Raw genomic sequence first — 23,045 nt, 5'->3', positions numbered from 1 at the left:
CTTCAGTGGCCCCGAATTCAACTCCTGCACGCTTTGTAAATAGCCAACTGGTCTGCCTCCTACCAGTTGGGGTTTTTAACGAGTTTCTGTTCATTTACGATATTTGTTTCCTTATTTACAGTGTCCCCAATTAGCACAGCAGTGCTAAATACACTGACACTTAAATAAAGTTATTATTATTATTATTATTATTATTATTATTATTATTATTATTAAGAAAGGCTTTGTCCCAAACATGAAGGTAAGTGAACGCGAGCCAAACATCGGATCGGAGGCCCAACTCCAGCTGAGTAGCGTGCGCATCAAAATACACGTCCTACGATGTAATACGTGAGAATGTTCACATTAGGCCATGTTCATCTAAAATAAATCCCCTTACACCTGCCATATCCGTCAAAGTAATTTCCTTCTTTGAAATAGGTTTTGTCACGACGAAAATTGGTTCAACCAGATTTTGTTCACCCCCCCTTACACACCTTTTCAGCCCACGTTATGATCAAATCCTAGCCCCCTGCCCCCCTCCACGTCTCTTATGTCAGAACTGTTTCCTCTTTTTTTTTTTGTTTCAATCAGTCAATTCACGAACTGCAGTCAAACCTGTCTTAGGTGGCACCGTATTTAAGCACTCGCACTGTAAATAACGCCTTATTCCCGTGGGTGACGACTTAATACAGGGTTGACCAAATTGTATCCATTATCCATCTCCATTTCCCCAAGTTGCAGACTGTGGCGTTTTTCTGTAAATTGTTGCAAGAATGTTCTAGTCAATTAGTACCATGGACAAATTTTTACACACTCTTTCAGATACAAGACTTGAGCTGTGCATTGCAGCTATTCGACTCCTAAGTTCAAACTATTCTTTTCTTTTTCTTTTTCTTTAAAGGTTGAAGGTATCTTCTATATAAATGAGTTGCTGGAAAAGCTAATGTTTGATGAGCTGAAGAACTGGGCTGGAACTCAAGGTACAGTACTCTGAACATTTGGAATATAATACTGTTGTATTTGCTGCATTTGTCTTATTCCTTTTATACAGTTAAATTAAATTGCTCTCCAGGTATTGGTGGTTTCCTTCCTGGTGTAAAGCAGATTGCAAATGTTGCAGCTTTGCCTGGAATTGTTGGTGTAAGAATGATCATAACTTTTTCTTGTTGAAATTATAACTTAGTGTAATTGAAACTTGTTCAACCCTGGACCCAGTGGTTGGAAGGATGATAAGTGCTAACCCAGAGTTAAAATTAATTTAATCAGGATGTGTTCAATCCTTTATTTAAAAACCTTTTTAGAATAATTTGCTATAATTTCTTTAGAGCATCCAATTGTCAAATTGCAGACTAAAAGAATTGTACATACTGAATTTTATTTGAAAGCTTTCAGATATGAAATCAGATTTCACACTGACTGTTAGTTGTCTAAACTCAGCTTTTAACAAACTGACCCTGTACTCGTGGGAAGCAGAGAAAGTATAAAGAGGAGATGACAGAAGAGTTTCTTGTTATACAGTTTGTGTTTCCATAGTATTTTTACACAAAGATTTCACTTAAATTGGTGCCAAATGGAGCATCCAGTTATCCCATTATTTCAGAATTTTGGTTTGTTGAACTTTCTCTGTGGTAAAATTTTATTTCCTTCTCAATACTTTTAGAAAATTCTGAAATTATATGAGTCGAATACCAGTATCCTAATATCCTTCTCAGGGAAAATGCACATATTTTTTTCCAGGCGAAAGAAGTCCTGAAAAAAGTACTTTCAGAAACAATATCATTCATCTTTCGATGGATTTGTCATCTCTGAAAGAACTTGTCATCTCATCAATAGGACTATATGAATGACAATATACCCCCAGGCAGAGCTTTTTTTATCATCTTTTTTTTTTTTAATGGAAAAATCTGTAATTTTGACAACATGCCAAAGCAATACCACCAAACAACAGTAATAAAAAAAGGCTATGTATCTCCATTTCTATTTTGAAATGTTTACTCATATTTTTCACTTGGCCCTCAGAGATCAGTTGGACTACCAGATGTTCATTCTAGCTATGGGTTTGCTATTGGTAAGTTACAACTCGCACATCTGTAATAAATAAAATGTAATGTCCAATTGATTGTAAAATAAAACTCAGGTTTAAATTGGATTTTATTTTCTAATATAGGCTAATTGCTCAGTGGTTGTTCTAGCAAAAGTAACAGTATGCGTCAACCATTCAGAGGCAATACTGAAAGCAATCAAAATTAAATCATTCTTGCTCTCTCATTCTTAAAGTTGGTTGCATGTTCATAGTTCATAGTCTCACCTTTGTTCTTATTTGCTACGGTAATTACCCTTGATTGGAAGGAATTTTGCAATTCTCTGACAAAGTAGTTAAAAACTGATTTAAAAATTATAATTATAATTCCTTGAGATGGAGTAATCTTTCTTTTTATTAACAGAATTCTAAGTCATAGCATTTATGTGACTCTAATGAGACAAGATTCCAAAAGTGAAGAGGTGCTTGTCTCTCGCAAAAGAAGTAATTTGGAAACTCGCCTTTGAGCAGGACTCTATTTCTTTTATTTCTTTTTTTTCTCTTTTTGTAGGGAATATGGCAGCCTTTGACATGTCTATTCCAGAAGCAGTTGTTTCTCCTGGTAAAGTTAAAAAAAAGTCTACTTCATAAATGAATTGATGAACAGATTTATTAATGATTGATCAAAATTACAAGCTAGTGTAGCAAGACCAAAGTAGCAGTGAAATACCTTATGCTATTCTTTGAGTTTGTTCTGAATTGGTCATTTTATATTTACTTGTCATGCAAGATGGTGATGACACGTACAAGCCATTTCTTTGCATGGCTTTCAATTGGCCATATTATATGCATATTATTTAATAATAAAATTGTTCACAATCCTTGTGGCACTGATCACAAAGTTTTTGACAACTTGTTGTCCTTGAAATGTATTTTTTCATTGTATGATTACTTTAAAAGAAGTCTCCCATCTAAATCTGATTTTAAAGAAGTTCTTATTGTTTATAATCATGAGAAGTATTCATACAAAAGATCATCTGTGTTAGGTGGTGTTGGTTTTGATATCAACTGTGGAGTGGGATTACTGAGGACAAACCTTGATGAGAAGGATGTCAAACCTGTTAAAGAACAATTAGCACAGGTACAGGGTAAAGTACATTATGGTTAAATTTCCTCTTCTTCCTTTTGACTGTCACTTACCTCCTTGGTACAAATGTCTTTCCCTCCCCACTCCTCCTCTGCCACAAGTATCTAAGATATAATTTTCACCTAGAGGATACTGAGCACTCACCTGCCATAATTTGGCCTGCTTTAGCTTTCCTCAGGCTGGGTGCATTTCTACATTATCTGAAACATTTGCAAACCAGCAAAACATGAAGAGAACTGTTATATTTTTTGTTTCAGTTTGTTTTGGTTTGTTTTGGTTTTTTGTTTGTTGTTTGTTTGTTTTCATGTTTCTTGTTAGTTATGCTAACATTTCTAATTTCCATAATATTTGTTTCCTTTTTTTTTTCTTCTCATTTCAGTCACTTTTTGATCATATTCCTGTTGGTGTTGGCTCTAAAGGTGTTATTCCCATGGGTGCAAAGTAAGCTGAGTTTTTCATCTTTTGTACAACTTGTCAGTCAAAGCTGTTTATTCTGACTTCAGTTACAAGCTTAACCCTTTCACTCTCAAGATTTCATTGGTAATTTTTCCTTACTTTCTGTCATACTATCCCTATGATGATAGTTTGGAGAATTTGATATTGGATCAACTGATACCAGTGATTCCCAACTTGATATTTTTCTTTATCCTTATTACTTGTCTGCTTGATAGTAAATTGAGATTGTAAGGAGAAATTCTGTCTTGGTCACTCATGGGAGTTAAAATGTTAACACTGTATTGGGTCCATTACTTTTTTTCTGTAGTCATTTTAATATTTCTTATCATTTTCTCCAACAGAAATCTCGAGGAAGCTCTCTCAATGGAGATGGATTGGTCCTTAAGAGAAGGTTGGCCATTTTCCTAAATTTTCTTTTAGGTTGTATTTTTAAGGGGGTGTCTTATGAAAGCCATGCAGTTAATAGAAGGTGTGAGGATGTTTTTAATTCATTTTCGAGTTGATTTGGGTGATGGTAAGTTAGGAAATTCCAAATAAGGGTGCTTAATGGGTAGTTTTTATCGGAAAGAGGCAAGTGAGAAGTGGACAACAGAGAAACAGTCACTGGGAAATTTATATATACATTGTACATGTGCCATCTCAAAGAGGTATTTTAAAAGAATTTAAAATTACGTTACTTGGTATTAAGGTGAACAAAATTGGAAGTTGAAAATCGTGACGGTCATATTTAAGGTGTCACTGGTGTTCATCTGAAGGCTGCTTAGTTATATGTAATTTTGTCTTCTCATTACAGGTTATGCTTGGGCTGAGGATAAGGAGCATTGTGAAGAGTACGGACGAATGCTGCAGGCTGACCCTGGAAAAGTTAGTGCTAGAGCAAAGAAACAAGGCTTGCCGCAGGTAAATACAGAAGCACAGAAGTTTCATTTGTAGCTCTTACGGAATAAAATAAGCAGGAGCGTTTGATACGAGCGTTGACTGCGTGACGAGGGTAGCGCAATTGATCACTGATTCTTTGCAGCCTGTTGTGAAGGCGCTCTTTTATCGAAAGTCCTCTGTAATCAAAGGGAACGCTATTACAACGAGCAAGTAGAACAAAGTCAAATATGGCAAGGAACCAGTGGGATCTCATTACGAAATTGAGCAAACTCTACAGAGCTAGGGAGGGGGAGGGAGGGAGGGAGGCTACATATAGTACAATGTCGCGACTGATTTTAGAATAAGTTGCGTCTGCCGAGCAGGGCGTGAAATTAACTTTTTTTTCCTGATAGCCACTTGGCTCCTAAATTCTTCAAAGTGGTAGCCAATTCAAAAAAAGTTGGTCGCCATTTTCAAAGACAAACTAAATCTTTCTTTACGCTGTCAGCGTTCTAGATAGACTCTCCAAAATTAAGTTAGGGAAAAGATCTTTAACGTGCTACAAAGTGGACACTAGGATGGATGATATACAACGTTCAGGCTCATCTAAATCCAAGATGACGTCTAGTTATCGATCGAGATGCATGTGCTACGTTTTGGAAACAAACTTAGCGAGGAAGTTTGCCGCGGATTTATCTTTGCAAATCTTTTTAATTCACTGGTCAGGTTATGATGAAACGTTCTAGTCGCCAATTTGGCGACTAACTTTCAGGATTTGGTCGCCAAAGTGAAAAATTTAGTCGCATTGGCGCCTGTATTAGGCGCAATTCCACGCCCTGGTCTGATCTTGCGAGAAAGTGGCACGAGTTTCCATCCATGACTGTACAGTGTTAGTAGCCAGTGGCGTCCAGATCACTTTCGCCTTTCGACCAAAATTGTTCTCAAACGTACAGATTACTTCAAGCTCTAAGTAGGCTTTTACTTAACGGTTAAGTAAAATGGTAAGTTTTTAGGGAATTTGCGGTGCTGTATCGTTAGGGAGTATAGCAGGATAAGATGATTTATGAACTGAATTGATGTGTAAATTAGCCACCGTTAAGACTTCCTAAAGCTGACGTTTCGAACGTTAACCCTTTGTCAGCGTTAGAAACCCTAAAGCTGACGAAGGATAACTGTTATGGCTTATCTTCTCCACTGATTAGCTTGGCACTCTTGGAGCGGGGAATCACTATGCGGAAATCCAGGTTGTGGATGATATTTACGACAATTATGCTGCAAAGAAGATGGGAGTTGATCATCTTGGACAGGTAGAAAAAAGGGCACTTACGTCTTAACCCTTTAACTCCCAGATCAAATTTGTAATTCTCCATACTGTCAACCATACAATTGTTATGTTAGTTCAGAGAATTATGTATTGGATCAACTAATTATCCGCAAATATATATTTTTCTTTATTCTTTTCTGGTTGATATTGTATCGATATTGTAAGTAGAAATTAAGTCTTGGTCACTCATGGGATCTCTGACTTGCAAGGAGTGAGGCATGTGAGCAATTGAAGATCTTTTAGTAAAGCTGCTTGATATTTCTCTTGAGCTTGTAGGAAAGATCTTTTCTTAGTCTCTCTCGTTACGTTTCAAACCTCATAATAATTATCTCTCAGTTCTTGAGTTTATCAATTGTTACTCGTTTAGTTACCAACTACCACGACTACCAACTCGAACAGCTTCAACTGGGTCTCACTTAGAACTCTTTAGTTTAGGGTTAGTTTGGTTGCTAATGATCTTGTCAATAATTATATAATTTATGTTTAAAAGGTTTGTGTGATGATCCACAGTGGCAGTAGAGGACTTGGACATCAAGTGGCCACTGGTAAATGGTTTATATACCGTTCCTCTCTTTACGATAGATAAATGAATGTATTATCGACTTAACTTATGTCTCCACAGAAGGCAAAACTTGATTATTTTCCAGGTGATCGCTGTCACCCGAGTCATGCATTCTTGATTTCTTCGTTTTACAGATGCACTGGTAGAAATGGGGAAAGCCATGAAAAGGGACAAGATTGAAGTCAACGACAGACAGGTTTGCTAACAGTGTAGTGCATTTAAGTCTGTGCATTAAGTTTGTATTTTGTCAAGTATTCCACGACAATTGCACTTGTCATGGCCGTCTACTTTGACAAAGAAACTTGTAATGACATCTCTTAAATGGAACTTGTTAAAGTAGAATTTCCCTTAAGCTTTGTTTGTAGTTTCTCCAACAAGTATTTTTATCCAGGCATCTAATTTAGTAGAGTAGGGATAACGAGCCTTGATTAATTTACCACATCTACAGAAATGATATCTCTATACGTCATTACATGAGCAATTGCTCCCAGTGCAATTATAGTGGGATGGTTTTGGGGAAGTTTCGCCGTGACAGGTGTAATATAAATTGACTTTGTCTCTTTTTTCCGTTATTGGTATCTGTTGAGTCGATTTTCACATTGCGATCAATGGTCAGCTGAACGAACGGCCCTGTGAAGGCACGTGGAGAAATAGTGCGTTTTCATTAGCGATGGAATCAGAGAAGTTAAGACTGTTCTCAAAATAATGAAGTTGAAAATCGGATTCGCAAGCTCAACTTAGCCAGGATATAAGAGTTCACGTTAAATCATTCATGTTTTTAGCCTGGTAAATTTTGTCTTCTCCAATTTCCCATATTTGTCGGTTTAGGACAAGGCAACTTACTGAGACAAAAGTTTTCATGATCTACCGTCTAAACTGCTCGCTTCTCCTAAGGATTACGAGGGAATTAGTAGTACTAAGAATAAAGTCATCACCTGGTCCAACTTGACCTAGTCATAAACATAGTTCCATTCATGCAGTTTTAATTGTCCTTTCCATTCTCTTTCAGCCGAAATATTGACTATCAAGAAGTTCTCAATGGTCTTAAATCCAAAGGAATCTCAATAAGAGTGGCTTCCCCAAAACTGGTTATGGAAGAGGTAACGAATCAGTAAATGGCCGCCTTTTTTTTTTAAATTCATTTTCATGCTGTAGCTTCCATGGCACTGCATCAAAAGCTGTTGAAATCTTAAAAAAAGAAAATGTGTGTTAATTGTGCGCATTTTTGTTCAGCTTTTTAACAGGCTCCTGAGTCTTATAAAAACGTCACTGATGTCGTTAACACTCGTAAGTATAAGCGTCTCTTGTTGTTCGATGTTACTTGCTTTTCGAGCCATTGTTGCAGGTTTGTGTTGTGTTGTCAACGGTTTACAAAGAAAACAATCCCTCAAGATACATTTTAACTCCAAGAACTTCCGAGACAATGAGATTCTAACCTAAAGACGACAGCTCGTTGACGATGCAGGATTCCCTACCTTAGACACGAACTCGTTCTTCTGCTTATAAGGTGTCCTATCCGGCTGAGATAACTAAGAGTCGTTAGAGTCAGTTTCTTTTCCCTTCAAAGCAAATCATGTTTTTCCTTTCTGCAATCGGTTCACCTATCTTCAACGTCAAACACTGAAGTGCCTCCGTAATCAAGTTTTCACCTCTTTGAACTTGAGAAGCATAATAGAGAATTCCCCTGTGAAATGTTTGCATTAGTTCCGGAGAAAGTTAAATTTGCAAAAAATCATGAAATATTCTGATCACGAAACTGATGATGTCGTTTACTCGATCCAGGTTAACATCAGGATTGTGTAAACACCCATCTCTGTCAAAGTGTGGTTACTTGGCATATTGGTGTCCGTAATGTTTAACATAGACTGACAACACCGGAATCGATGATCTGATACTATACGCATATTAAGTGCGGTGACTGTACATGTTGGTGTCTGCAATGCTTGACATAGCCTGGCATTTATAAGTATGAAAAAAGAACTATTTAAAATATGTTTTTGGATTTTAATGTCCCTTATCAGATTGCAAGAAAGTAAGCAAGATTTGATTGGTTCATCTTTGCTAAACAAGCTGGTTCAAGTTAGAATCGATAATAAGTCGATACTAGCTCTAAAGATTGATGTTTTGCGGTAGCGATTTGTACTTATCACAAACGATTGGTGGCAGCACTGACGATTGGTATCGTTACAATTTCTGTATTTTACAAATAACACAAGCCATACTCGTTTAACACTATCGACTGACATTAAAACCTATAATTGAAATTAAGCGCTATCGATCTGTCTCAGAACACCAGCGATTTACAACTGGCGCTTTTAATTGGAGTCTTACAACGGTGATTGGTGGAACAACACAAGCGATTGAGGCTTAGGGCTAATGATTGAACATTTTTTAGAGCGGAGTCTAGATTGATTTTAAAACACGATTTGTTGATAGCTCTAACGATTGAGTTTCATCACTAACGAGTGATAATTTTGGCACAAATGGCTCCCCATACTTTCCATGTTGGTGCCTGTAATGCTTCACAGAGACTGACAACACCGGCATCGGTGATCTGATTACCAACCAGATCAAGTTCGGTGACTTTACATGTTGGTGCCTGTAATGCTTGACATAGACTAGCAACACCGGCATCGGTGATCTGATTACCAACCAGATCAAGTTCGGTGACTTTACATGTTGGTGCCTGTAATGGTTGACAAAGACTGACAACACCGTCATCGGTGATCTGATTATGACCCAGATGAAGTTCGGTGACTTTACATGTTGGTGTCTGTAATTCTTGACATAGACTGGCAATACCGGCATCGGTAACCTCCCCACCACTCAGTTCAAGCATGGTGATTCTATTCCATTCAGATTCCTCCTCTGCATTGAGCGCACCAAAAACATTTAATGTAAAAGACACAACAGGGCAGTCCACATACGCCATCCCGACGCGAGAAAGATCAAAACGTCCATTACGTATGCAGAATATGTCGTGAAATCTCCTTACTATTCCCTTAGCAAACTCGATGTCTTCGTATTGTAGGAGACATTTAGAAATTAAAAGCCCCCTTGTGCATTCATCTGCTGATAGGTCGTCGCTGAGAAATTTGTTGATAATCAACTTTTCCACAAATTCGTTGTCTTTTTGTTTGGACAAAATACTCGACATAAATAGAACTACTTCTGTAGACACATGTCTGGGGGGGATTGTTCTTGTCTTTACAAACCAACGAGCCGCTAAGTACTCTTGGACAGTCAAGTGTGTAAAAAAAAAATGTTTAGTCGTCGTAGAAAAAGATTTTCTGAAAGGAGGACCGCAATGAAGAAGACCGTTTCCACACAGCCTTCCAAACTCGTGTAAGTCAAGAGTTTTCAAATCCTCTTTAAGGAAAAGAAACCTCCTCTCCAGAAGAAGTTGAGCAGCCAGCTCTGATAATTCATCCAGAGTCTCTTCCAGAGAGGCTCTTTTCTTTTTATCGTGCTTTTGCACGAACATGTTGACCACTTCATCATAAAGGTCACTTGTTTTCACCGGGAGAGGATATTATTCTTTGATTGCTGTAGAGTATATTCAAAGTAGGAGCGCATAAGAAAACAGAGCACAGGAATGTGGGCAAAGCTGATAAGATTGACATTCTTTGTAATGTGGTCAATTACAATATTTTTCATTCGGTCGTTGTTTTTAAAATACTTTGCAATGTATTCTTTTACTTGTGGCTCGGAAAATCCTGTAATCTCAACGTATCTATCAAAATAGATGTCTTTGGCTTATATTTTGTCAGATTCATCGGGTCTTGACGTGATCATGACGACTGAACCTCTCAGTATTTTTCCTTTGATAAGCTTGGCACACAGTGCTGCTACTGGCATTTTCTTTTTGGCGTTATTTGGGTACTTTTCATCTGAATCACTAGCAATGTACTCTTGTTGTGAACACTCGTCATACCCGTCGATTATAATCAAAACGTCTTCGGAATGATGAACAATGTACTCAAATATAGAGTCGTCGATGTTTGAGTGGTCGTCTAGCACTGAGGATCGGTTTAGGATATCCTCCAAGGTAACAGGGTCGTCCCCAAGTAGATTAAGCTGACGGAACGTAAGTAAGTATGCGAACTTAAAATCAGGTACTTCTGCATTTGCTCCGGATCGAAACAATTTGTTGTCGGCCCAATCTCTGATCACCTTTTGACAAAACAGTGTTTTACCAATGCCTGCCTTTCCAGTGACAAGAACAGATTCTGGATGTTTTCCGTCAGTTGGGATGAAAATTTCTTGAGAGCTTTTAATTTGCTTTCCACCAATTTGACCATACTGGCGAAGGCGTTCTTTTCTTTTCACATCAAGATCCTCGACTGGTTTTCTTCCATATTGCATGAGGATGTTGGTGAATATGTGATCTGTTCTCACATTGGACATGGCCGGTGAGGCATTAGCGAGGTACTCGGTTTGGCTTCTTATTGATTCTTTTAACGCATCGGAGTATTCTGCTACAGCTGAAAAGAAAACCGTTACCTCCATTTATTTTCATAAACCATTCATGTACAAACTTTTTCAATGCTCGACGAAGAGTCATTGAAACGCGATTGTTTCATTGACTATCACACTCGCTGAGTTTTGCTTTAATTAGGCTTTCCAAAGGTGCAAGTTAATCTCGAATCCGTTCGCAATTAATTGACACCAAATTCCGACAGACCAATTGAAAAAGCGTAGCAAGGGGTTGGTGTGAAGGTTAAATTATTTCATTCTTAATAAAATGCCTGCAAACATTTCAGAACGCTCATTAGATGAGAACACGTCAATTAATCCCAAACAGCGCAGAAAGTTGAGATTTAAAGCAGAAAGTTGGAATTGATTGTAGACAGATGAAACAGTTTGATTGCTAGGAGAGTCAAAAGCGTAACAAAATAAAATAGCAGAGAGGTTAGGGGAAGGTAACAATCTTTCTAATCCAGAGTTTGATGATGAATGCAAAAAATAAAATACAAAACAAAGCACAAACAACTGGCCAAAAGTCTAGAAGGTTTGTGCATTGAAAAATATATATCGGAGGCCCTTAACAAACATCTTGTGGAATTTCACGCAATAGTTTGTAAGAAAGACGAGGAAGATTCCGGAATTCCGGAATCCAGCACTCACAGCGTGAAATCCAGAATCTAATACTGTTCTGGATTACCTTACATGAGGCGTGGGATATCTTTCTTGTACTGATTATTGCTGTCGACCGATACCTAAGAGACTAAGAGTGCAAAAATCCGATTGTTCGTGACGGTGAGTATAAAATCTCGACCCACATTTTTTGGGGAAAAGCCCGACTACTCCAGCACAAGGTAAAGGCAAGCGGCCGAACCAGCGAGCCATGACACGGAAAAAAAAGGAAAGAAAGAAACAACTAAATAAAATAAATATCGTGCAATTCTGGATAAAGCAGCACTTGTAAATTTTATTTAAATACTAAAAATTGCTCTCGCCCGACAGGCTCGCGCAATTTGTTCGCTTTTGAGAAATTTGCTGGCGCTGTTTCATCCTAAATTTTACTCTAAATCATGTGATTACCAGCACTAACCGACCCATTTCGGTTGCGGTTCCAGGAATTTGTGGTACGGGAGGAACTAACTTTGACTTAGAAAACTTTTTGTGTGTGTGTTTACGCCAGAGGCCTTAGTACACTTAGTGGAGAGAATGCGTCCTGTCGTCTCCAGTTCATCAAGAATTTTAGCTTTTTCCCATTTCTTTCTTTCGACGAACCCGACCAGGCAAATACTGTAGGACTTACTGCAGTTTTTTTGGTGCAAATAACCTTGGCAGGGAATCTATTTGAACTGTGAGTTCTCTTTACTCCTCGCATGAGGAATAAAAAATTAGATAAATAACTCGCTTATCACCCAAAAAATTCATGGAAAAGCCAACACCTGGTCTTTTTTCCAATTTCGGGTCAGAGAGAAAGGGGTCAGTTCTAGTGGAAGATATTTCTCTGAGTTTGAGCTCTTGTTAAAGGTAGGCATTCTATAATACTAAAATGAACTGATTGTTAAATTGCTTATCACCCTCTGATCAGAGGCCCTTCAATCTTCCTCTTCAAGTTTCCTTTCTCAAGAAAGATCAAAAGGCCGTGCACAGATTTTACCGTCAATACACAATACCTTTGTCTTCTGCTGCCTTTATAGGGTTAAAGATTGCTTCCTTTAATTCATCCACGCTTTTACCAAACTGCTCTGTCATTTCATGCAGGCTTTTACCAATTTCATCCAATTTTTCTTTGATGCTGACTTCATCCATGATGCACTGTTTAAGAAGCTCTTTGTAGTGTTCTTCGAAATCAGGGTCCTTGCATTCCTTCTTCAGATCATCAATAGCACTTCGATAACCAGTTCCTCCTAGTCTCACCAATGAATCTTGGATGTCCTGCCAGTATTGATTGAATGTTGGGTCATCAACTGAGGAGTTGCTGACATGACCATAAACTGTGTTTCTGTAGCACTTGATACGAACGATATCTGCCTCGAAGGTTGTGTCTGTGGCAGGAGGAAGTGTATCCCAGCCTGTCGCTGGAGGAGCAAGACCACAAATGTTCCTCAGCAAGACCATAAGAAGAGTTATATCGAAATTCTTCGATGCAACTGAGGATCTGACAGCAGGATACAGTTTGCCCCATTGTAGGGGATTTAACACTTTCTTTTTCAGTGATTGTAGCACTGTATGGACTGGAGGACTGGACAAAACTGTGTCTAGGTTACCGCTTCTTTTCAAATGCTTCTCTCAGGACATCTGATCCGACATCCACCAGAAGCCTGCACAGCCGGGCGTAATTGGTTGTCTCTTTTGACGAATGAAACGAAGGTGCTGCAGCGGTGGCCATGAAGAAATACCGGATCGTTACTAAGTAGAGGTCTATGACTTTTTAACCAAGAAATTTGCTTGCTGCTTTTTCGTCAGCCTCCCAGGTCCAGCACTAAAAGAATGAATAAGATATTCGATTTCAAAACCAATTGACTCACACAAATATTTTCACTTGCAAAAGTGTTCGTTACATCTCAAGGTCACCAAGGGTATTGCATTAAACTGATTTTGAATACCTCTGGAGCACTGATTTCTCTTTTAAAATTGCTTGCAAATGCTTCTCGAATCTGCTTTTGCTTGACTTAAAAAAAAGCGTGACATATGGCCGTTTCACTTAGTGTGAAAATCAAACTGGCCTTTTCTTCAGATCCGAGTAGAACTTCTTCCTTTTAGCCGGCGCACTTTCCATACACGTAAATTAGGGGAATTTAGGGCAGCATTGCAGGGTTTTTGGCTGATAGCTTCCTAATTTCAATCACCAGCGTGTTTTACAATGTATTCAAATATTGAAATAAAGTAAAGAGAAGATAAAGGTTGATCGCATCTGGGAAAAAAGAATTTCTTCGGATTCGGAATTCCACCAAAACAATCCGTATGATCATACTCCTTTACACCTCTCTTTTGTTTAACCTGTGGCTGTCGGAAATGACTAAAAAATCTGCTATTTTTCCATTAGTTTACAGCAACATTTGCAATTTAGCCTCTGCTTCTTTGGTTAGTTCCTCCATGCTTCGCGAGTCCCGTCGGAGGTGCCACTGTGTCGGAAATGAGACTAAAGAATCTGCTATGTTCCGAAACTTCGCGTTTTATTTATGAAATCAACTTGATATCTTTCTCCCTCCCTCCCTCCCTCTCTCACGCTCCGGTCTCTCTCATTTTTAAATATATAATATGATCCTATTGTTCAATCATCTGTCACTAATCGCAAAAAATTAACCGGAAATCAATTAACGCTGAATAATCTCTCACATGGCAAAATTCTTGAATTAAACTCGATCTACATCGTAAAAGAGGTTATCGTTCATCGTGATGGTAAGTAATAACAAACTGTGTAATCGTTTGTCTCCCGATGTAGTCAGTTCAGATGTAGATCGCGACGTTTCGACTGCTTGCTCCTAGTCTTCATCAGGCGATGGGGTCGACTGCTCACTCGTTACCATTTGTATCAAGGCTCTCTAATGCGATTACATCGACCCCATCGCCTGATGAAGACAAGCAGCAAGCAGTCTAAACGTCGCGATCTGCATCCCAAGTGACTATATCGTGAGACAAATGATTAAACAATTTATCATAAACTTAATCTAGTCATATGTTTACTCTTATATCCGTGCGTTTTTGGGCTTCGATAATATTTCAAATGATAAATTGATTTTTTTCTAAGGAAATTACTCAATACGTATGTTATTATCCTAAGACATAATTATCAACCGAACCCGATTTTTCGCAAAAAATGCTATCGATGACATTGATAAACATAAAAGGACATCATACTGGTTGGATATTCATCACCGATAAATGATGTTATCCTCACGACAAGAACCTTTTTACTTTCAGGAGATAAATTGTGTACATGTAACTTATTCTACAATTCGATTGCCACCTTTATGTGGGTAGAGCCTCATGACAACGAAGTGGCAGCAGATAAACAAGTGAAGCAGAATACAGCGTGAACGGGGGAAAAAAACTGCACTAGGTGCTGTCGGTGAACATTGTACACAGGAAGCTAAGAATTAGACTACCGTTAAATTGACTTGACATGAGCTAAAAATTACCTCAGCGATTTTTTCACAAATGGTGAATACTGCAATCTTGTGTGATCCAAAACGTATTGTTATTTTTAGTTTCTAATCGTGTCGTGTTTGTGAGTGATCTGTCACTTATCAGGACTATACCAGGACTTCGATTTTAATCGTTGCGCAACCACATGAACCGATTTTAGTCGAAGGATTTCGACAAACTCCGTAAAATGGAATCGATCGTTCGACTGTATGAGCCATTTTCTTCACCCTTAGTGACTTCTTTTTATGGTTAATTCAGCCTGTGTGTAGCCTAAAATAAAGATGGTCGGGAAGGTAAAATGCTTGCTAGCGCAGCGTAGATTCACTTGAGGTCGTAACAATGTGTTTATTACAAGTTGTAATAGACAAAAAGAACGTATTCAAACTGAAACTCAACTCAATATGGAATAATCTACAAACTCTTATCTGCAAATGAATGAAGGGGTAAGTTTCTAAAGAAACTGTGGTGCTGCGTCGGTGGGAGAGTATAGAAGGTAATTTAGTGTTAACAACTGGGTTGAAAACGTAAATTAGCCACCGTAAAGAGTAAAAAAGCTGACGTTTCGAGCGTTAGCCCTTCGTCAGAGCGATTAGAGGAATTGTGGGTTGTGTATGGATATATATGTAGAAAGTGGAGCTACGCCATTGGTGGGAATATGATGACGAAAAAACAGGAATAAATTAGTTGAATGAAAAGCGCTCGTTGATTCCGTGGGGATTAAGGGTGCCGATTTGAAATATAAATTTTTGTTCTAGTGTTTTACGGCTTTCCGAACTGCCTAGATGTAAGGAAAGGCCGCAAACTGCCATATGCTGTTTAGAATGATAAGGAAGATTAAAGTGTCTAGCGACTGGCTTGGATGCGTCCTTGTCATTTATTTCCACATCGCGAAGGTGTTCTCGGAATCGGTCACCCAGTCGTCTTCCTGTCTCGCCGATGTATAACTTATTGCAATAAGTGCAAGTTATGCAGTAAATAACATTGGCGGAGGTACACGTAAAGTGATCAATGATCTTAATGGATCTTTTGGGTCCCGATATTTTCTGTACGTTGTGAATGAAAGGACAAGTTTTGCATCGTGAGCGAGCGCATTTAAAAGTTCCAGATTGGTCATTGGTTTGAAATGAACTCCTGACTAAAAAGTTGCCTATGTTTTTGTCACGTTTGAATGAAATAAGTGGGGGTTGCGAAAAGATAGTGCCAGTCTCTGAATCGTTTTGGAGTAATTTAAAATTTTTAAGAATGATAGATTTAACTGCGTGGTTGTGAGGGTGAAATGTAAGAGTAAATGGAATGCGATCCGTGTTCTCCTTCTCGGCCGTTTGTAGTGCTGCCTGTCGATCGATTTGTTGGGCACGGTGGTAGCCCGCTTGAACGACAGAAACAGGATAGCCGCGTTTATCGAAAAACTGGCACATTGCCTCTGATTTTTCGGAAAAATCAGAGTCGTCACTACATAAACGACGAAGTCTGAGAAACTGTGAAAAAGGTATGGAGTTCTTGACGTGTGATGGATGTGAGGATGAATACAACAAGTAACTATGTGAATCTGTAGGTTTGTAGTAAACACTAGTACATAAGCCGTTGCCTTCAATTGAAATTTTGATGTCTAGAAAAGCCAAAGAATTGTCGGAAATTTCCCAGGTATATTTAAGAGCCGGATGAAAGGAATTGACGGCGGTTATAAATTGAGTGAGCTCCTCTTTGGTAGAGGAGGTAGCGCCGATGCAATCGTCAATGTAGCGGCCGTAGAGTTGAGGTTTTGGGTCGTGGTATCGGCTAAAAAATTGATGTTCGATAAAACCTACAAAAAGATTGGCGTAGCTGGGTCCCATTTTAGTACCCATGGCCACGCCATTAGTTTGTTTGTAGTAGTTACCACCGAATGAAAAGCAATTGAGTGTGAGTACTAGTTCGGCCATACGGAGTAGTGTTTCAGAGCTAGGTTCCTTAACAGTGCGTTGATCGAAAAAATGTTTGAGGGCCCGGAGACCTTCGTCATTGGGAATGACAGTGTAAAGAGATGTTATATCCATGGTGAAAATAAGTTTGTTTTGGTCAAGGAAACTAGAGGGCCAGTTCTCATCTTTAGATTTTTTCCTCAAAAAATGTCGCCACGATATCAACAAACTTAAATTCCATCGTAACACCAAATTTTCCAATCTTTCTTCGGAAGATTGGTCGGCACTAAAAAGTCTAAAAAAAGGCAAAGACATTGTCATTAAGGCGGCCGACAAAGGCGGTGCAGTTGTTGTTTGGCGGGCCGACCTCTATCAAAAAGAAGCTTTGCGGCAACTTTCTGACACCTCCTTTTATGCTAAAGTCGACAAAGATCTCACTTTAATTAACCAAAACATTGTCAAAAATACGATTAACGATCTCATAGCTAAACAAGAATTGCCGGCCACTGCTAAAAATCTCATCATTACTACTCCTAGAACTTCGTGTATTTACTTTTTACCTAAAATCCACAAATCTAACAACCCAGGTCGACCCATCGTTTCTGCCTGCAGTTGTCCCACTGAACTTATTTCCAGCTATTTAGACAAAATTATGGCACCTATCGTCAAAACTCTACCGTCTTACATTAAGGACAGCCAACACGCACTTGAAATTTTTCGTGACTTTAGTTTCCTTGACCAAAACAAACTTATTTTCACCATGGATATAACATCTCTTTACACTGTCATTCCCAATGACGAAGGTCTCCGGGCCCTCAAACATTTTTTCGATCAACGCACTGTTAAGGAACCTAGCTCTGAAACACTACTCCGTATGGCCGAACTAGTACTCACACTCAATTGCTTTTCATTCGGTGGTAACTACTACAAACAAACTAATGGCGTGGCCATGGGTACTAAAATGGGACCCAGCTACGCCAATCTTTTTGTAGGTTTTATCGAACATCAATTTTTTAGCCAATACCACGGCCCAAAACCTCAACTCTACGGCCGCTACATTGACGATTGCATCGGCGCTACCTCCTCTACCAAAGAGGAGCTCACTCAATTTATAACCGCCGTCAATTCCTTTCATCCGGCTCTTAAATATACCTGGGAAATTTCCGACAATTCTTTGGCTTTTCTAGACATCAAAATTTCAATTGAAGGCAACGGCTTATGTACTAGTGTTTACTACAAACCTACAGATTCACATAGTTACTTGTTGTATTCATCCTCACATCCATCACACGTCAAGAACTCCATACCTTTTTCACAGTTTCTCAGACTTCGTCGTTTATGTAGTGACGACTCTGATTTTTCCGAAAAATCAGAGGCAATGTGCCAGTTTTTCGATAAACGCGGCTATCCTGTTTCTGTCGTTCAAGCGGGCTACCACCGTGCCCAACAAATCGATCGACAGGCAGCACTACAAACGGCCGAGAAGGAGAACACGGATCGCATTCCATTTACTCTTACATTTCACCCTCACAACCACGCAGTTAAATCTATCATTCTTAAAAATTTTAAATTACTCCAAAACGATTCAGAGACTGGCACTATCTTTTCGCAACCCCCACTTATTTCATTCAAACGTGACAAAAACATAGGCAACTTTTTAGTCAGGAGTTCATTTCAAACCAATGACCAATCTGGAACTTTTAAATGCGCTCGCTCACGATGCAAAACTTGTCCTTTCATTCACAACGTACAGAAAATATCGGGACCCAAAAGATCCATTAAGATCATTGATCACTTTACGTGTACCTCCGCCAATGTTATTTACTGCATAACTTGCACTTATTGCAATAAGTTATACATCGGCGAGACAGGAAGACGACTGGGTGACCGATTCCGAGAACACCTTCGCGATGTGGAAATAAATGACAAGGACGCATCCAAGCCAGTCGCTAGACACTTTAATCTTCCTTATCATTCTAAACAGCATATGGCAGTTTGCGGCCTTTCCTTACATCTAGGCAGTTCGGAAAGCCGTAAAACACTAGAACAAAAATTTATATTTCAAATCGGCACCCTTAATCCCCACGGAATCAACGAGCGCTTTTCATTCAACTAATTTATTCCTGTTTTTTCGTCATCATATTCCCACCAATGGCGTAGCTCCACTTTCTACATATATATCCATACACAACCCACAATTCCTCTAATCGCTCTGACGAAGGGCTAACGCTCGAAACGTCAGCTTTTTTACTCTTTACGGTGGCTAATTTACGTTTTCAACCCAGTTGTTAACACTAAATTACCTTCTTATCTGCAAAGGTTGACTTGTGAGCTCCCACTCGGAGGCCCACTAGCAATTGGTTTGCGGTCATGGAAGCATAACGATTTCACCTGGTTATATTATCAGCTCCCTGCAACATGCGTTAATTTAGGTCAGTCAGGCTTCAATGTCTCCGCAGTCATCAGAATAGAAAAAAATTGGTTGAGATAAAGGTTTGTCCATTTGCGGCCTAAGATGAAATCTCGTATTTAAGCGGATTTCGTCGTCAAGTGACGCAGACAATTTCAAAGAGGGGTATTCGGTGAGCTCACACTTGCAGTTTCCAAACACTAACCTTTGCTCTGCGCTATCAATAGTTTCCGTCACATCTTAACGCTTCTATGGAGATTATATTTCTACTGAACACATTCATCACAGAGTAGTAGCTCCACTTGCCGCAGGTTTTGGGTGAAATTTTGCTTCTGATTGTTTTCGCGTGTCGGACTGCGTGACATGGAAAGACTAGAACTACAGTAACCATGGATACCTTTGACGTAAATGACGCAGACTACAGAACAGGCGTCGTTGTTGCATTTTCTGAGTTTTTTTTTAGGGCCTGTTTACATGGACCCCAGGTGGGGTGAGGTAACCCGCCTAGCCGTGGTCGAAAAATAAAACACGTTTACATACAATCTTACAACCCCGGGGTACTGGGGTGAGGTTTCTTGAGGTTTTTGTTGCACTTGCAATTAAGGAGTTTGAGCAGAGGCGTCCCAAGCTCACATCTCGAGAAAGACGAAAGATTAATTCTCGGACACACATGTATTTATTCATGAAAGCGTCACACGTTGTTTTACACGGTGTTAGGTTACGCGAGGAACCGTTAACTCCATACGTTATACGGAATAGTTTGGGAAACGAAATATGGCAGATTTACAACGCTAAATATTCCAAAATGCGAACATTTTACACTCCTTGTGTGTCCGTTGCGGTTTCTGGCTGGCTATTAATAAAAAAAAATAAAATAAAAAATAAAAAAAAACTATGTTAGTGAGTGAAATGGTATGTTGCTCTCACCAATCACCGCATTTGGGTTTGTATCTCGCACCAATCAGATTGCCGCACAAGGGTTTATATCTCACACCAATGATATCACAGCATTCGGATGTCTTGCACCAATCACACCGTTTAGTCATTCACACCAATCACAGCGTTTTCTCGTACCAATCATATCACAGCTTTCTTGCAAATGATGTCATGCACAAAGAATGGCAAAAACAATAACTTTTGGGCTAATTTTGACAAGTGTAATGGTTTGTAGCCTTCGCGAGGGCCTCGTTGATTAAGGTCGAGATTTATCGGGATATGAAAGGTTCGAATTTAACCTTTTAGTATCATTACCCAGGCAGTGAGGCCTGGGTTTAAATTTCGGCTTTCTTTTTCTTTTTTTTTTTTTCCTCTTTCAGCCTGAAATCGCCGTTCGGGCTCTAAAGCGCATGCGTCAGACCTGCGTATGCGTTGAGTAGGGCAATTGAGCACATGGTAAGTATTTCTACGAGTTGTAGTTGTAGGAAGCTAGTACGGATTACATGATTTCTAGGGGTGTTCCAAACAGTGCCAGCTGGTCTGCACTATAGAACTTTCCAGGACCAATACCATAAGCACGCCACATTCTCAAGCCTCTAGTCTCGTACGAGAAATTAGTGGATACTTGAACGCGTATCATGGTATGTTTGGTCATTGTTTGTGCGGATGGCTGAACTTGATACACTGCTGCATAGCAGCCCTTGACTCCACCATACGATTCGGTGGCGGTTTTCATGTCGCTAGCTGTTCTGATATCATTACCTTCATTTAGAAAGCGGCGCATGTGACTTTTGAGGACAGAGACCCGACGATCGCAGATGTCTTTGACTGTTTGTGGTTCGCTAAAAGTCGTCGCGCGTGATCTTGACACCAGTGTGGTCAACGATGCTGGGGAGCGAAAGCAGAAGATAACCGCAGTGGTAACAACCGGCATTGTCTGATCTCAAGTGCACTTGGCTGAGATTTGGCTTCCAAGCCTTCAGTGTTGTCAACGTGTGTTCGATTATAGACGCCACAGCAAACCAGTTCTGAGTGCACTCGTCAAATATATGGATGTAGGTTCGTGTCTGAAGAGAATATTAGAGTGGTTAAATAAAGAAAAAAAACAAAAATTCAAGCCGGAATCTCTGACACATTTTTTGGTTTTGGCTTCGGGGCAGTTAGTTGTCCAAACTCGAATAAACTCGCCTTTTCATATTTTCGCGTTGGTGCAGTCAGTGTGCAAAAAAAATTTGCACTGAATTTTCCTTCAGATTTTATTAAAGAGTTGTATGCTAACTTGGAAAAAAGAATGACACAAGTACTGTTTCAACATTAAACAAACCTCAATTTCCTCGCTGTCTGCTTTGTTAATGGCAACAGTAATGTGCCAGGGCTTTCCTTTTTTGCCAAACCAATCGCGCTGCGTCTCTCTGTAGCCTATTGGTAAGAACTTCATAGCCCAATCCATAATTAATAGCTCGCAGGCGTGAGGCAATTTCTCTTGCCTTATCATTTTGAAGGCCTGCATCAAGAGGAATACATTGGTTATAAACGCTCGTCAACATCAACTGGAAAGGAGTCTAGCTCGTTTCCTGCGAAACGAAATTTGAAAAAAAATAAAATCAAGAAAACAAATATGAACAAAAAAATGAAACAAACAAACGAACGACACGAGAGACTGTAAGTTAACCCTTAAACGCCTATTCATGACTGGCATCTAGTTTCTTCTGACAGCATCACTCCTGAATCAAACATAAAGGTCACGAGAATACAGGGAACGACCATCTAAAGAAACTCTTGATTGTTAAACAAATTCTCCTTGTTGGTTCCAAAAAAATTCATGGAAAATGGTGTGGAGAAAATGCAAACTGATTTTTAAGGGTGTAAAGGGTTAAATTGTAGTCGGGCTCAGTAAACTCCTAAAGACGATTACGATGTACCTTTTCCTCCTAAAATATTGGTTGCGGCTAAAAGAAATTTTTATCAACTAGAGGGGTATCATCTTCGTGCGATGACAAATTTCCTTAACTATATAACTATATAGTTATAAATGTATCAAATACAAGATATTGGGTGCTTAAAATTATCCTCTAACCTCGTTATCAAATGGGTATCCAATCATTCTCCTGTTAACAAAGCTATCCGTACTCAAATTAAGTATGATCTATGGAGGCAATGGTCCTCGAAATGCTCCGAACGCACACGTAAATCTTTTGGAAGAAATATCCTTCCAATGGCATGAATCCATGCACGTCAATAAATGTGGCGTTTTGGCAGGGGATTCTGCTTGTTTTTTACCGGACTAATGCACTCGAACGATTCGCTATTAGCCATTTTGCTAAGGAAAACCCCAGGATAACCCCAACTACGAAAGAACGGAGCAACCATAAAAATGCCTTGCGCACCTAAAAAGATGGAGAACGCGGGTAGTTCGAACTTGCCGTGAAGGCCAGTTTTGAAGGCCGAAAAAAATTAACAAGGTTAGAGGTATGATTTTAAGTACCAAACATCTTGAGTTGATATATTTAGAGCCTTTTTAGCAGTATTTTCTTTAAAACTGCAGGTTCTCTTTCAAGTCACGATAATAGAGGAGCTGATCACCAACTAAAGAAGCTCTTGATTGTTTGACGAAATCTCCATGTCAACACCTTAAGAAATATATAGAGAACAGTATGCATGGAGAATATGCATACTAACGTTAAGGCGTAAAGATTTATCTAATTAAAAAGGAAATTTAGACGAATGGCACCTTAAACTGAGGGGGATTTGCAAATAACCTTTTAGAGTTTGACTGTTAAAGAGATACGTTGGAAATAATAAAGACACATCACCTCCATTAAGCGTCTTCATAATTTTCTTG

At 39.2% G+C, this 23,045-nt stretch overlaps 2 protein-coding genes and 2 pseudogenes across 4 annotated transcripts in view; 2 read left to right on the top strand and 2 right to left on the bottom strand.

The window, feature by feature from the left end:
- The window catches only part of LOC149045444 (uncharacterized), a 224,896-nt gene that overhangs the window by 157,667 nt on the left and 44,184 nt on the right, over window positions 1–23,045 (top strand). The gene's annotated exons all lie outside the window — the stretch shown is intronic.
- Window positions 3,873–8,270, top strand: LOC149045452 (RNA-splicing ligase RTCB-like). Its single transcript, XM_089207727.1, has 6 exons — window positions 3,873–3,996; window positions 4,399–4,505; window positions 5,666–5,770; window positions 6,278–6,332; window positions 6,484–7,449; window positions 7,583–8,270. The coding sequence occupies exons 1-5, from the start codon at window positions 3,873–3,875 to the stop codon at window positions 6,552–6,554; spliced, it is 462 nt and encodes a 153-aa protein (XP_089063853.1). The 3' UTR covers window positions 6,555–7,449; window positions 7,583–8,270.
- Window positions 8,333–19,740, bottom strand: LOC149045451 (NACHT, LRR and PYD domains-containing protein 3-like; annotated as a pseudogene). The gene is made up of 3 exons (XR_016187256.1): window positions 19,473–19,740; window positions 12,481–13,289; window positions 8,333–10,833 (listed from the first exon to the last, which is right to left on the bottom strand). The product of XR_016187256.1 is annotated as an NACHT, LRR and PYD domains-containing protein 3-like (transcript).
- On the bottom strand, window positions 19,925–21,871 carry LOC149045450 (uncharacterized; annotated as a pseudogene). The gene is made up of 2 exons (XR_016187233.1): window positions 21,528–21,871; window positions 19,925–21,270 (listed from the first exon to the last, which is right to left on the bottom strand). The product of XR_016187233.1 is annotated as an uncharacterized LOC149045450 (transcript).

The sequence above is a fragment of the Pocillopora damicornis genome, chromosome 5, assembly GCF_964200805.1.
Source record: "Pocillopora damicornis chromosome 5, jaPocDami1.2, whole genome shotgun sequence".
Classification (NCBI taxonomy): Eukaryota; Metazoa; Cnidaria; class Anthozoa; order Scleractinia; family Pocilloporidae; genus Pocillopora; species Pocillopora damicornis.
This window is presented reverse-complemented; position numbering and strand designations above follow the sequence as displayed.

What these genes read in the sequence shown, in the direction of transcription:
- LOC149045452 (XM_089207727.1), top strand. Translation starts at nt 3,873, where the DNA reads ATGTTAACACTGTATTGGGTCCATTACTTTTTTTCTGTAGTCATTTTA. An exon ending in GGATTGGTCCTTAAGAGAAG is followed by an intron (nt 3,997 to 4,398) that starts GTTGGCCATTTT and finishes TTCTCATTACAG; the next exon opens with GTTATGCTTGGGCTGAGGAT. An exon ending in AGAAACAAGGCTTGCCGCAG is followed by an intron (nt 4,506 to 5,665) that starts GTAAATACAGAA and finishes TCCACTGATTAG; the next exon opens with CTTGGCACTCTTGGAGCGGG.